Here is a 15,719-nt window from a genome sequence, read left to right on the forward strand (position 1 = left end):
ACTATATAGTCTGCTAAATTTCAAAATATAAATCATTCTTTAAACACTTAAGTTAATGTTCACACTCTGGTTGACAATGTACAATTAACCAAACTGATTCACCAGAATCCACCAATTTACAGCAGTTTATATGGTTCGCTTTACTTTTTTGGCCAAAATTATTTATGACTCTCCAAAGATTGAATTATTGACTTCAATAACCAAGCTGATGGAACTTCCATTTCACTGATCTCTTAAGATGGCAATATTATTATTATAAAAATATCAGTTCCAACAAGCTCCTTGCTAATACATTTATTTTTATCTCTTCTTGAGTGGAAACTTATATGAATACTTCTCTTTGAGAGGACAGTGGAATATGAGACTGCTTCAAATGAATGTTGTCTGGACTAGGAAAGGAGAGTCATGTCGTGTTGTTGCAATTGCTTTTTTGGTGTTTAGTGTAATATTGTATGTCAAGTTAAAGTTCTTTTCGTGCATGCAACCAAAAACTACTCCTACAGAGAATTCATTAGAAGACTATCTGGGACTCATGGAATCCATAAGAGAATGGATAAGTCAGTTTGGAAATGAATACTTGGGTATCTCTGGAGTCTGGGAAGCAAGAATTCCAACAACACCAAGAGCAGTCAGGTCACAATCTTACCACATGGATAGGATGAAAACCCACAGTTTTCATTTGTTTGTTTTCTGCTAAAAATCACTGTCTTTTTCCCTTCATTTAAGATTCAATTCCCAAAGAAAGACCTTCTGAAAGTTTTAGTGTAGGTTATCCACCCATCTGTTTAGTTAAGGGGAAAGGCAGAAAGCCAGTCTCTTCATTACAGTCCCAACAGTTTATCCCTAGTTGGGATGGGAAAGTTCTCAAAAGCTAATTGGATTCCAGTTGGGAAATGGATTCTGGGCAACCAAAAGACCAAAATACCTTCTGCATGAGGGAATGGTAGCTAGAATAAAGCTGGGAATAGGGAAAGACAAAGTTGTTTCTTCTTGTTTTGCTGAGAGGATGGGTTATGGGTTGTCTTTTATTATGAGTATTAAAAACAGAGGTTTCAAAGAGAAATAGTCTATAGGGGATTTAGTACTAAGTAAAAAAGGTAGAATTATCTGAGTCATGAACTTGTCCCGAGAAAAATGTGGGCTCAATATTAAAACCTGAATAGTAATTTAAAATAGATATGACAAGGATGACTCTTATCAACACTATCAATATCAATATTGCTCTAGAAATTCTGACTAATGAAGTATGCAAAGAATGTAAAGAAGAATAATTATTGGAAAGGAGATAAAATTTAGCATTATTTGAGGATAATATGACTATAGAATGAAAACCCAAACAGGTCAACTGAAAAACTAAAATAAATTTTACTGTACACCAGCAATAATAATTACATAGAAAATGTAATGACCTAAAAGAGATATATTCATAATAGGCAAAGCACACACACACATACACACACACACAAAAGTACAAAACATCTAAGAATGTGTGGGAGCAAATGAAGAAAACCACAGAAACTTGCTCTAAGGTACAGAAAACTGTCTAAATGCTTTTGTTCTTTTTAAAAATCTAACAAAATGGTTTCACAAGTAGAAAAAGCCAAGGTAGTTTTTGAAACTAGGAGTGATTAGGGGCAACTTGTCTTACCATGTACTAAATGAAAAGGTTTTAAAAATGTTTTTAAAATCTACTAGAACAAAAATCTAGTCAGTTCAATGGAACTAAATATACAGTCCTGAAACAGACTCTAAAAGGCGGAAGGGTTTGTGAACAGATATGTATATACAGGAACATGCATTTTAGTTTCATTTAAAATTAGCTGCCTTACCCTAACTTACCCATGAGCATAAGTCACAGTTATTAAATAGATAAATTCAAATCCCTGGTGCTACCCAACGTAATAAAAACGACATGAAGTTTGGATGAGAAACAGCTCAACTGCAAATGGGTACTTATGATTAAGAATGTTGGTCCACTTCTATAAGATCTTACTTGAAACCACTATTTTTCCTTTTTTCTTTTGTATATGACACCTTAATAGACATGGCATACTCTGTGTCCGATTATACCTCTTCTTATCCTTCAGGTTTAGCTGCTTTGATGGATAGCTGCTTCTCTTTCAGTGTAGTCTGGAGCCCAACAAGTGAATTTGTTTTACTTCATATGGCTTGTGTTTTGAGTCCTACCACACCAGCCACGACCTTGAAATATGGTGAAATCTTCCAGACAGTTTCATGAGCTTCAGTAACAGGTAACAGGAATTAATTTCTATTGTTTGAAAAAAAGGAATCAAAATAAACTAAGTGGTCAACAATGGGAAAACGGTTAAAAAAAAGTTTTGTTCATCCATGCAATGTAGCCTTATACAGTCACCAAAAATTAAGTTTTTAAGAAGCGGTACGCGGGCCTCTCACTGTTGTGGCCTCTCCCGTTGCGGAGCACAGGCTCCGGACGCGCGCAGGCCCAGCGGCCATGGCTCACGGACCCAGCCGCTCTGCGGCATGTGGGATCTTCCCGGACCGGGGCACAAACCCTGTCCCCTGCATCGGCAGGCGGACTCTCAACCACTGCGCCACCAGGGAATCCCCAAGTTTTTAAGGATTTTGAATGATATGGTTCTTTCAGGAAGTGAGCTCTGAGTGATATTTTAATTTCATTTTGTTTCTATGTGATATATTATTTTTATTTTTTACTTTATTTTCTAAATTTCCTACAAGTATGAAAATCAGAAAAACCATATTTTTAAAATATAAAAATTGATATTTAAGAATTAGAATATATAAATAAGAATTAATGATAAATAGCAAATTATGTGTAAACAATTACTTAATAGTAACATTTAATGTATACTTTCAGTTGATTTTACAAAAAGGCATATATATTCAAGCAAAGGAATGACAAATCTCTTCTAATTTGCATCCCCAAATGTAGCCTCTTAGTTTCCACCACTGAACAACTGAGTAAGGTACCACTGTCAATTTCATGGCAGTTCATGTAAGGGCAGGAGAAGTTCTTTAAAATACAAGTCCCTAAATTCTGGGCTTGTAAAGCTTCAATATGTATAATAAGAATGGCAAATAGGAAGCAAGATATAAGCATCAAATCTAACTACACAATCTTTGCCCCTAATACTTGATAAAAGCCCTGTAGCTGGTGCATGTGGTTGCTATTATGTTGTGTTCATAAATATGATCACCAACTGTTGGCCAAACAGTAAAGTCTAATAATTCTATGGATTTAATTCTAAAAATAATTTACATCTAGATGAATCTTTTTGGAAAATTTTACCAAATAGAATCATCTTCAGTGCTCTTCTGAACCAGGGATAGAAAAATGCATAAACCATTGGATTTAAAGTGGAATTCAAGTAGCCAAACCAAATCAATGCATCGTTCAGGATGGGTGGAATTGTATAGTCCAGGAAAGGATCCATGACTGTGCAGACAAAGAAAGGACACCAGCATGTGAAGAAAACTCCCATCACAGTCCCTAAAGTCTTCGTAGCTTTCCTTTCTTTGCTTCGTGAAATTCCATTTTTCTCTTCCAACCCAATTCGAAATTTCTGATTTGCATCATGAATGGATTTTGCCTGCCCTTTCGCTATGAAATATATTCTACAATAGATGCATATCATAATAGAGCCAGGTATATAGAAAGAAGTCAGAAAGGCCAGAACCCCAGATGTTTTGCTGAAGAAGACAGAGCAACTCCCTATGCAGTGAATGTGTTTGTAATACATCTCTTCAGCTCCTTTGAAGTTTAGCTCCAGAAAGATCATTCCAAATGCAAAAAGAGCAGGAATACTCCAACTAATGAAGATCATCACAAAAATAACCAAGATGTTGATCTTAGTTTTGTATCTCAATGGGTCACACACAGCATAGTAGCGGTCAATGGAAATGAAGGACAAATGAAAAATTGATGCTGAGCTCAGCATAATATCAGTGCTGGTGTGAATTTTACAGAAGACTTCTCCAAAATACCAGCAGTGTTCAACAGATCTCACCATACTATAAGGCATGACCAGACACCCCAGCAGAAAGTCCACAGTGGCCATGGAATGAATGAGCCAATTAGTTGGGGTATGAAGTTGTTTGAAGTGTGATATAGAAATAATAACTATTAGATTGCCAACCACTGTGGTTAGAATTATGAGCACCATTAAACTGTACAGGGAAGCACGGACGTCATTTGACCAGCTGCTTTTCACACAGGAGGTATTAATTATATTGTGGCAAAAGGACATCATTCCTGAGGGCTCTGCACTAGTTATTATCTTTTCCTTTGTGTGTTGAGGAGTCTTTCTTCGAAATCCATGATCAGGTTAGAGTTCCTTCTTTTATTTCCATATATGTATCCCAGAAACCTGGGAGGATAAAAGAAAGGAAATCATCAGCAATTTGATTCTTCTCACTTTTAACACATTTACCTATTACTTCTTGCTGAAAAATGATTATTTTGGAAAGAGCTTTTATTTCCAAGTTTAGTTCAGTAGTTCAGTTCTACAATTATTATTATTATATATATATTTTTTCTGTGGTACGCGGGCCTCTCACTGTTGTGGCCTCTCCCGTTGCGGAGCCCAGGCTCCAGACGCACAGGCCCAGCGGCCATGGCTCACGGGCCCAGCCGCTCCGCGGCATGTGGGATCTTCCCGGACCGGGGCACGAGCCCGTGTCCCCTGCATCGGCAGGCGGACTCTCAACCACTGCGCCACCAGGGAAGCCCCTGCAATTATTTTTAACATCTACTTGATGCTGCTCACTGTGCTGGAAATGCAAAGTTGAATTATTCGTTTGAAATATATGATTCTGTAATACTCAGCTAAATTCTCGAATTTGCAATACATTTTTCAATACACGTACAATACATATTATGTGTAATATATAATACATTATATAATTATGTATTATAAATATAAAAAGAGGGGGAGAGAGAGAGTTTGGAGGAAGAATGTAAATTCTGGCTATCAATGAACAACCTGTCACTATATTGTGAAGATGCTGGAAAATAACAACAAGTCTTAGAATTCCAGGAGTCCACCCTCCTCTTTGGCTCTTATTCCCTCTGGGCTGACAGTTTAGGTCAAGACCACATAGAAATCGAAACTTATCCAACATTAGAATTGGAGGAATAAGATATTTAGGAACTAAAATGCATATTTTAGTAAATTTGAAGTATCTCTCCCCGTAATCCCTTTCTGCCTTCTCTTCTCAGGAGGAAACATATTCATATCAAGTACATCTGTAAGATTTATTTCAATAAACACCCAGGCCCACTTTATGACAGAACAAATTGCAGACGAAATCTATTTATATTATCTGAGCTCTGTAATATTTGAATTATAATTAAAATTTTGCTAAAAGAACGATGGAGTTTTTACTATGAAATTTGTGTTCACTCAACTAAACTATCATTTAGAGTTTTAAATCTTCTACGCGGACTTTTTTTTTTTTTCTATTTCCCCCCTTTTCTTCTTTCTCTTACTTTTGCTGTTGACATTAAAGGAACCAAGCAACACACCTGTAATCAGTGTTTAGAACTGTTTGCTAATAATTACTACCAGTCAAGAAAACATTCCTACCTGATATCACATTGAGTAGCTTTACTCAGTGGGAACTAGGGTCCAAAAATAAGTAAGGGAAGATGAAAAGGGGAAAAAAACTGGTTGTTCAGTTTTAGAAGACTACCTTCATAGATGATGAAAAAGTCATCTGACAACTTTGTATGCCATGTTCTTCATTCCCAGATAAAAACCAAATGGCTTCCTTCTCATAATGGTAACATCCCGGTTTTAGAGAACTAGAGCCTGAAGCATGGTATCTGGGAAATTATTGATAATACCAATGACATTCAGAAGAGTAAGTGTCTGACCAACTTTAAGAACATTACACATAATTTTTGTGCAAGTATTTTTTGTTATAATTTATTTTTAAATAGATTGACTTGTTTAAATAAATTCCCTATGATGATACTGAGTTGAGTGCTTACCTAAAAACATGACATAATAGTGTTTTTGTTTCTTTTCTTCCAGCTCTAAAAATTTAGCTAGCTAGAAATGATTACTCTCTGTATATAAAAATTACCAAGTTGGGGCTTCCCTGGTGGCGCAGTGGTTGAGAGACCGCCTGCCGATGCAGGGGACACGGGATTGTACCCGGGTCCGGGAAGATCCCACATGCCGCGGAGCAGCTAGGCCCGTGAGCCGTGGCCGCTGAGCCTGCGCGTCTGGAGCCTGGGCTCCGCAACGGGAGAGGCCACAACAGTGAGAGGCCCGCGTACCGCAAAAAAAAAAATTACCAAGTTGAACATACAGTAGTAATAAGGAAAGTTAATAAATCTCTCTTTAATTACCTAGCTAAGCAAACAGTTCTGTGCAAATGATCTAATCACCTAATGTTTGAAAATGACGTACGATTTAAAAATATATTGGTAAGCATTATAGTTTAAAGTAGATCTGTCTAGCAGGACAGGAACTCACTGGTTGAGTGGCCCCAACTTCCCAATAATGGGCCATCAGCGCTAAGTTCACCATGCCCTTTGTCTCTGGCTCCTTCAACCACCCATCTCTGATGGTTCAGACTCTCAATCCCAAACTTTTCTATACAATTCCTAATGTGAACCCATCTCCCAATCTACCTACCCGTTACCCGCCCTCCCCAAAACCATTCCAAGTGTGCCCTCCGGAACTCATGGTCATCACCCTACTTCCTCAAGCTCTTTATTAAATGCTTTCCTCTCTTTGTTCTAACTAAAACCATCTTTCCCCTGAGGATATCTCATCCCCTACAGACTTGTCAAAGGCAGCTGTTTTCTCACCTGTATCCCTAGCTACCCTTTATATTACAGGACTTGGAGGAAAACTAAGGATCCTCTTGTACTCATTGACATTGCGGATACTTTTCCGTCTTTCCTTCCTAACCTCCACCCCCTGCAAACTCTGAAGTTCTGTGTTCAAACTATACCTCTTCTTGCTGCAGACCTCAGACTTCCAAGTCATGTCTCTCTGTCTTGAAGATGTTAACTCCTAGTCTACCGTCATTTTCTCCAAGGCTACTCCTGCCAAAATTCTTGATAATTTTCTTGTCCACATAAATGATCCAATAATGGACTTTCAGCTCTTTAACCCTCTGCCTTCCAACAAGCATATCCTCCACTCCATATCATCTCACACTTTCATAGCCATCCCCAGAATCTTCCATTATCGATAATGAAGCCATTCCAAATGATTAATTTCAAGTTCCACCCTCTGTCTTCCCAGCCCATGCCACTAATGCTCTACTTCCAACACTTGTTCAACCTGCTTGAAGCCCATAATTCATTTATCTTATCACCTTTTCACTGTTCCTCATTTACTTACACTCACCTCTTTACCTAGTGTAGATTCCAAAATTTTTTAACATTATTTTAAACTCTCTCCCATTAATACACTTTTCTGGCTAAACTTGACCCCTTGTTAAATCGAGTTTGCCTCTTACTGTACTACACATGTGCAACTGAACATGATGGAGAAAAACACACAATCGGCCTCAGATTAAATTCATGACAGTTATGAACCATTCGAACTGCTCAAGAATCCTACCCAGTTCCCTATTACATTCATTCTCCCACTCTTCGAGATGACTATTTCATACCACCTCCCTCCTTCAATCTCAAATACTTTCTTCATCCTCATTCTCAGTTGATGACCTTGTATCTTGTTTCACTGAGAAAATAGATGCAATCAGAAGAGAATGTCCATATTCCCACTTCCACCCCTACACCAGCTTACATCTGTTCATATACTTAACCTTCCCTCTTATTACTAAAAATGAACTAACCATCTCCCATCAGAGCCGCCCCTTCATATGTGTCCTATAGGCACCCTTTCATGCCTGTTCAAGAATATACTCTCCAATTCTCCTCTATCCCCTGAATCTTCAGGAGTTCTCTTCTAAATAATTAACTCTAGTGTTCAAAAAATGTAGTAATATTCCATCTTAAAAAGAATTATTTTATACCCACATCTTTCAATTATCACCTTATTTCTCCCCTTTATGAAAAAAGAAAACATCTTTGAAAGAGTCCTGTAGGTAGACTCCTTGTCTTCAGTTATTCTCTTCCTAACCTTTTGAATCCACTCTAATGAGACTTTTGTCATTAACACTTCACCAAAACAATCTTAACCATATTGTTCTATATTACTAAACCCAATGGTAAACTCTCAGTCTTCATCTTGATGACCCCTCAGTTACTTCTTGAAACAATTTCTTCCTTGGCTCCAACTCACCTCCCTCTTGGAGCTCTGTTAACTCACTAGCTCTTCTTTATAGTCTCATTACTGGTTCTTCCTCAAGTCACCGGCCCTAAGGCTGGCTAGTCCTTGGTTCTCTTCTCTATTTACAGCTTCTCCCTAGGTTATTTCTTATAGTCTCATGACTTTAAAAAAAAGTCTCAAATGAATATCTCCAGCCTTAACTTCCCCCCTGAACTCTGAACTAAAATTTCCTGCTGCCTGGAGAATATCACCACTTATCATGTCTAAAGCCAAGTCTCTAATCTCCCCCATAATATGTGTTAAACTCCTCTTCCTCCCTAATGTCTAGAAATGGCAACTCCATTCTTGAAAATCTTCAGTCCCAAACACTGAAGTAATTCTTTACTTCTCTCTCTCACACTCAACAATATAGCCAACCCTTCAGTAAATACCTTGACTCTTCATTGAAAGTATGTCCAGAATCAGACCATTTCTCATCAACTGTACCATAGCCATAAACTTATCACTAACCACTGTCAAATTAGTAGCCTCCCAACTGGTTTCCTGGCTTCTCCTCCTTTTTTCCCCTTCCTTCTTCATTTACTTTTAGTATCTTGACTTAACATATAGCTTCTAAGCCAAGAAGGGGTGAATTGTTTCCCTCCTCACTACTCTTTCATGAAACGTAAAGAATGTGAATGAATTCTGTGGAAGGTGTGGAGAGTATGTTCAATAGAAGATGCTGACAGAGGAGAAGATTATTCTGTTTACAACCAGGTGTGAGAATTCATTATAAAGCAAAAGGAAAGGAGGTCCACAGTGTCCTTTGAAAAAGGCAATCATGGAGTCAGGAGAGGAAAGTCATAGCCTTTTAAAAACACAGCTGCAATCACTGGGGTCCAGGGGAATAGAACCTGGGAGAGGCAGAAGCTGTACAGGCTTAGATGAGGAATTCCGCAGCATGCCCAACCCTTACAGGAGAATGTCACCTGAGTTCCCAAGCGGTTTTACGGAGAAGTCAAGATCTCCTGCCCCTTACCACGAGGAAACGGGAAGCCCTTCAAGGAAATGCCAGCAGAATGGCCTGGAGTTGCAATAATGTAGAACCTTCCACCTGGTATAGGTACTTGTATGTCCTTACCCGAATGCACAAGCTAAATAGACATACAAAAGTAGTCCCCAAACAGAAAATGTGGAGCAGTTAATTTCCTGGGGAGTTCAAGGCAGAGGCCACTTGATACCTTAAAGGAAACTAAGAATAAACAACTGTTTATCTGGGAGAAGACCAATCCAGGTAGAGGGGTCAGCAAGTGCAAAGGCCCTGAGGTGGGAGCATGCCTAGTATGTTTGCAAAATAGCAGATGTCAATGTGGTTGGAGCAGAGCAGTGAAAGCAGAGAAAAATCGATGGAGAGGCCAGAGAAGCTGCACAGGGCTACATTGAATAGGGCCCACAGTAAGAATTTCAGCTTTGCCTTTGAGTGAGAAAGGAAACCATTGGAGGGTTTTGAATCCAGTAACATGCTCTGACGGATTCTAACAGATTCACTCTGGCTGCTGTGTCGAGAACAGGGGCAGAGGGCAAGGACAAAGTGAGATGATTAGGAAGCCGCTAAAATAACCTGGTGAAAGAAGATGGTGGTTTAGACCAGGGCAGTGGTCAAGTTTGGATATGTTCTGAAAGTACAGCAGGCACGATTTACAGATAGACTGAATATGTGTTGGGAGAAAGTTATCAAGGGAAACAGCAAGGCTTCTGGTCTGGGCAGCTTGAAGGGTGGAGGTCCCAGTTACTGAGATAGGAAGATGGCGGTTAGAGGAGGGTAAGAAGCATGAGGAGGTCAAGAGTTCAGTCTTGAACTTGGAGGGTGGGGCTGTGTGCTGAATAGCATGGCCTTTAGTACCCAGCTGCCTTTGTTTAAGTCTGGGGTGGGCCATTCACTAGTTCTGTGGCCTTGGACATTCTACCCAACCTCTTGAGGCCGTAGTTTGATAATGTGGAAAAACAATCTATTTCCTGGGCTTCTATGAGGCTGAAGTAAGTTAATATTTGCAAAGTGCTTATAATAGTATCTTGTACATAGTGTTTATCAAGTAAATAAACATCCAAGGGGAACGTTAAAGGTGTGTTGAGGGAAGGTATAAGAACCATCGCGAGGCTTTTTGAAGACTACATGTGTATTTAGATCAATATAAAAAAGATATACTCTAGACTGTCACTATGGGCAGAGGGAGGAGGGGGGTGAAGGGTGAACAAAAAATAGGATGAAATGGAACAAACAGAAATAGTGTGTCATAAGGGAATAGACGGCTTTATTCACTGCTATGGCCCCAGGACCTGGAAAATGAGCACGAAATGAGCACGAAATGAACACGAAAATGAATAAAGGATTGAATGAATGAACAAATAAATTGAGGGGTTCATTAGCTCAATTCTGTGCTCCCTGGGGCCAATAAAAATTAAGGCACATATGCATAGCATGGATCTGATTCCAAAGATAAATATTATAGGCATTCAGATAGAAGTTCCTTGATTGTGGTGATGGTATCACAGGCGTTTTGATAAGTCCAGTCTCATCAAATTGTACCCATAAATTACGTGCAGTTCTTTGAATATCAATTATAACTCAATAATGCTGTTTTTAAAAAATAGAAAAAGGAGGATCAGCCTAACATAGGGATTCTCATCTGTAATTTTGGAAGCCAGAGGGCAGTGGAATGAGCTTAGAAACTATTAAGGAAATAGGATGGCAACTCAACAATCCTATAGTCAGCCAAAATAGTAATCATATGAAGGCAGAAAAAGGACAGCAAATATATGTCTATGACTACCTTCTGAAAGTCTCTAGAACATATTCTAACAATATAAAAATTAAATCAAAACAAAAATTTCTAAATAGCAAAAGATTAAGAGTAAAAGCAACAATAGTGAGTAATATTATCTAAATTGGGATTTAGTTTATATCAAAAAGAATTATGATAATATGACGCAATACAATACTGTTAAAAAAGGATTTTTGAAATGGAAAAAACAAATTTCAAGAGAACACATAATATTAACCTGGAATTTAAATTTTCAACTGTGTATAAAATAGATAACTAGTAAGAACCTTCTGTATAAAAAAAAATTAAATTAAATTAAAAAAATTTTTTCAACTATGTCAATAACCCCTAGTTGTTAACAGCGTTGGTGAATAGCTGGCAAGTTAATCTTCTTGACCGGATTGTAAGATGCATAACTAATCATTTAATTTTGGAAAAATTCTCCAGCTGTATTTTTTGAAGTTCAAAATGCCAAATTGTTTGATCTAGCAAATGTTTGGTGCAATGATTTTCATTACAGCAACAAAAGTAAAAAGTAAAATTGTCTGAACTTATATCAGACCTTAAGTAAAATTGTCTGAACTTATATCATGAACCTCAGTAGATATATGTTCAACAAGATGTCAAATTGGAAGAGTTGGTTCTTTTTATAAGACATAGAAAGATGTCAATCAGATCCTGTCAAGTAAAGAAAAAACATTGCAGTGTTTTAAAATACCATGTACAGGGACACACACACCTACACACACACCTACACACACACAGAGGCACACACATTAAAGCAGGAAGTCATTCAGAAATGTGCCAGGATTTTTCCCACCAAATAATATTTGTGCAAGTAAGATTTTATTTCTGTAGTTTAGTATATAGGAACAATAAGATACAGTTTAATTTTAAAACCTGAAAAATCTCCATGAAGACTCCTTTATTATATTAAAACCAGCCAACAAACACAACATGGAATTTCCTTCTTCATTTACAAGGAAAGGAGATTTTTAAAAATCATGTTTCAACTTTTCAAATTTTCTAGCTTCACACAGGTGAATTTTTAATAAAAGTGAAATATTTTTAAAAGCACATGTAAAGCAAGCTATTTAAAAATATGTAACTCTTTTTATCCTCTCCTACTAATATGACAGAAGCCTTGTGAATCTTCCCAATAAATAATCCTAAATTTTAATGTATGAATAAGTACGAAACCATTGATAAGTCTTATTCTCTTGAGCACTCTCCCTGTAAAAGATTACCTGGGCCTCCAGGCTAGTCTGTGTGATTTGGCGAGGCCGTTCATCGCCTTCAGACCTACCTTTTCAGGAAAGGGTTACAGAGCGAGTGGATGAGCAGAAACACAACCTTTGGGAGGAAGCTGTCTGCACGTGTCTCCCGGACACCTGCTGCAGGTGGAGCCACTGCGGCTCTATGATAGACCGCAGTTAACGCAGACAGAATGACGCAGATATTAAAATCTGAAAAAGATAAGCTGATAATAAATCTTTTTGAAACAAGGTAACAGTATACTATTGAGAAAGATAAGTGGAAGGTGCTTTTATTCTAAACCAGCATCAGGAAGCTAGCAGTGAGCAAACTAGAGAAGGTAAATATTATCATTACTTTAAAAATAGTCTCAAGCGTGAGCCACCAGGATCCACAGTCATGGGTGTTAACAGCATATAAATGAAACCACATGTCCATTAAAACTGCCTTAATTGTTGATTGATTTGAAAAAAAGTTCTCCTGTATTAGACATCTGTACAATGCAGATAATAGCACTAAAAAAAAACAAAACAAAAACACCCACCTCACTTCCAAAGTAGATGACTTGCACCTGACAAAGGAATATTTTTAAAAATCAGACTGTATTTAAACCCAATAACATCTTATAGTTAGAAAATAATTTAAGGCAGTGGCTTTCAAAATTTTTTAACCACGATAGGAAAAAAATGCATTTTAGATAATGACTCAACACACATGTAAGTACACATTTGTAACAGAAGCAAATGTTTTCATTAAAAATATCCTTACCTCATTCAATTCACTCTAATACTCTCTATTTTATTCTATTTCATTTTTTTCAAATGAGTAGGGTTCCCACCTCAATAATGTTACTAATCACAATTAGAAAAACATGACTTTAGAGATTATATGATCACATATATTTAGCCCACCAATTTTAAAATTCCTATATATAAAACTTCCAAAATGACCCTCTTTTTAGACAAGTGCCTTCAGTATAGCAAAATAAATAGCTGAACATGTGTAGTTTCTCATCTATTTCTATCTCTCTGTTATTCTGCCAAAGGAAATCATAGGATCATTATGGCAGATTGATTATCGGTTCCAATTCTTACTCTCCTAGCATCTACACCTTTGTCTTTGCTTCACTGGGAGTGGAAGGTACTCCCCTGTCCTTTGAGCTCGAGCTTTGCCACTTGGCTTGTTTGGGCCAAAAGAGTGTAGACAGAAATAAAAGTGTGCCAGTTCCAGCCTAGTTGTCAGGAGGGCTCAAGTGTTTGTGAATGTCCTCTGTGCCATCCCCATGAGGAGAACACGCCCCGGAGAAGCCCACTTGTCCAGGGAGGCTGAGAGGCGTGCAGAGCAGACTAGGGCATGGAGATATGCAGTATATGGCAGAGCCACCCTAGCTGACCCTACAGATTCATGAACTTAAGTGGCTATTATCTTAAGCCACTGAGTTTTGGGCTGGTTTTTTACACAGCATTTTCATGGGAATAACTAACTGAGTTAATTGTATTTCTGAAAGAAGCCACTGAAATCTATTACCCATTCTCTTGCCTTGGAGAAACACTGACACCAGAGAAGTACTGACACCACATGATGGGCCACCTGTGATCTAAACAGCCATTGACAAAAGCTGCAACAGCACAAACAAAGAAAGCATAAAATAAAAATTACCCCATACTAGGTGAAGTTAACCTTTTACAAAGTAAATGTAACGCCATCTTCAGAAATTCCTAGGTATTAAAGGTCAGTTCAAGAAATAACTCCAAGTTCACTTCTTATTAACAGTACATAGAAAATATCATTCATCTTTCCAAAAATTAGTTCAATGTGTGCCTGACTCATGTGTATACCTGTCATTTTGTGAATGACTGAGAAAGCATAATGCCTCACATATTGGAGTTTATTAAGCTCCAGGAAATCAAAGATCTTATCTGCTTTGTTCACTACTGTCTCTCCATCACCTAAAATAGTGCCTGCAAACCATAACCACTCAATACACATTGGCTCATTGAACAATATTGATTTACTGATTAAACTTATTATTTTTAAAAATCAAAGTATTACATTTTTATGGAACTCTTATAGCTCCACTTGTGGTAATTACTAAACTTCACCACCAGTCAATCTTCTTTTCATTTTAGGTCTAGTTATTTTTTTCACCTGAAAATTTCTTTAACCAGCAATGACTGGGTGCTAGGCTTGTGAGATGAAAGATAATTATGATTCTTTCTGCCAGGAATAGATAGCTAATGGTGAGACAGACATGCAAACTGTTGATCACATTGCAATAGAGAGAATGCTAAACGGAAATATAAAGGCCGTGTATGGGAGCACATAAGAGAGATCTTGAAAGCACATGTGGTACCCAGGAAAGGCTTCACATAGAAGCTGAATCTAGAAAGAAGGTCTCAGAAAATTTCGCAAAAAGACTAAATTTAAAATGGCAAATACGCACAAAATCTTTTTATTTAGTCTTAATAAACTAATTTCATAGTGGAAAATTAAAGTTCTTTAATCAGTAAGGATCATGTTTTACATTTTTATTATCTTATTCCAGCATCCTTTTCATCAACAGAATTGTATTGTGTACTTCAAGCATTCAAAGTAAAGTTTCTCCATTTGGTCAAACACACACACACACTTAAAAAATATTTAAGCTAGCAAATGACTTTTTTGCCATTCTGTAATGCATTTATTTTTAATTTTTTATTGAAATATATCTGATATATAACATTGTGTAAATTTAAGGTGTAGAACATGTTGATTTGATACTCATATACTGTAATATGATTCCCATTATAGCAATAATTGTCTTAATTCCCACAGTCCAAACAGAAAGCTAATTTTTCCTTTATCCCTTTTGTTGCCTTGGCAAGGAACAAAACTGAGCATCTCAATTTGTATTTGAAATAGCTTAATATCATTTTTATGACTGGCATGTTTCTATGGGTATGTTGAGATTTTCAAAATATGTCTCTAAAATTATTCCTATTATGTGTGAATAGTACTAATTGAGCACTTATTATGAATGGAGTTATGCTAAATGCTTAAGTAATATTTTTACTTAATCCTCACAATAACCAAATGAAGTAGGTGTCATTATTCCAATTTTACAGGTTATGATGAATTTGAGAGAGATCCAGTGGCTTTTCCAATATCTTATTACCAAGAATGGCAAAACCAGAAATCAAACCAAAGCCATGCTCTTAATGAGGATTCTACACTGCCTCCAGAGACAAGCTTTATGATATCAGTAGCAGTTCATTACTGAAGACATCACAGTCTCACATAGCCACTTAAAGAAGAGAAGAAAAATGTAATGAAATGAACTGAGTAAAGGGAAAAAGGAGTAAGTAGAGAGAATTATTCTCAGTAACATGACTGCTTTTTCTCTATCCACATATATCTTAGATATGAA

The 15,719-nt window shown here is 37.3% G+C and overlaps 1 protein-coding gene across 1 annotated transcript; it reads right to left on the bottom strand.

Annotated features, from left to right (window-relative positions):
- Positions 1-3,230: 3,230 nt before the first annotated feature.
- LOC309831899 (trace amine-associated receptor 1) lies at positions 3,231-4,250 on the bottom strand (the record flags this gene model as incomplete). Its single annotated transcript, XM_082669253.1, has 1 exon — positions 3,231-4,250. The coding sequence occupies one exon, from the start codon at positions 4,248-4,250 to the stop codon at positions 3,231-3,233; it is 1,020 nt and encodes a 339-aa protein (XP_082525379.1).
- Positions 4,251-15,719: the final 11,469 nt, after the last annotated feature.

Source organism: Grampus griseus (genome assembly GCF_964374135.1).
Source record: "Grampus griseus genome assembly, chromosome: 13".
Lineage (NCBI taxonomy): Eukaryota > Metazoa > Chordata > Mammalia > Artiodactyla > Delphinidae > Grampus > Grampus griseus.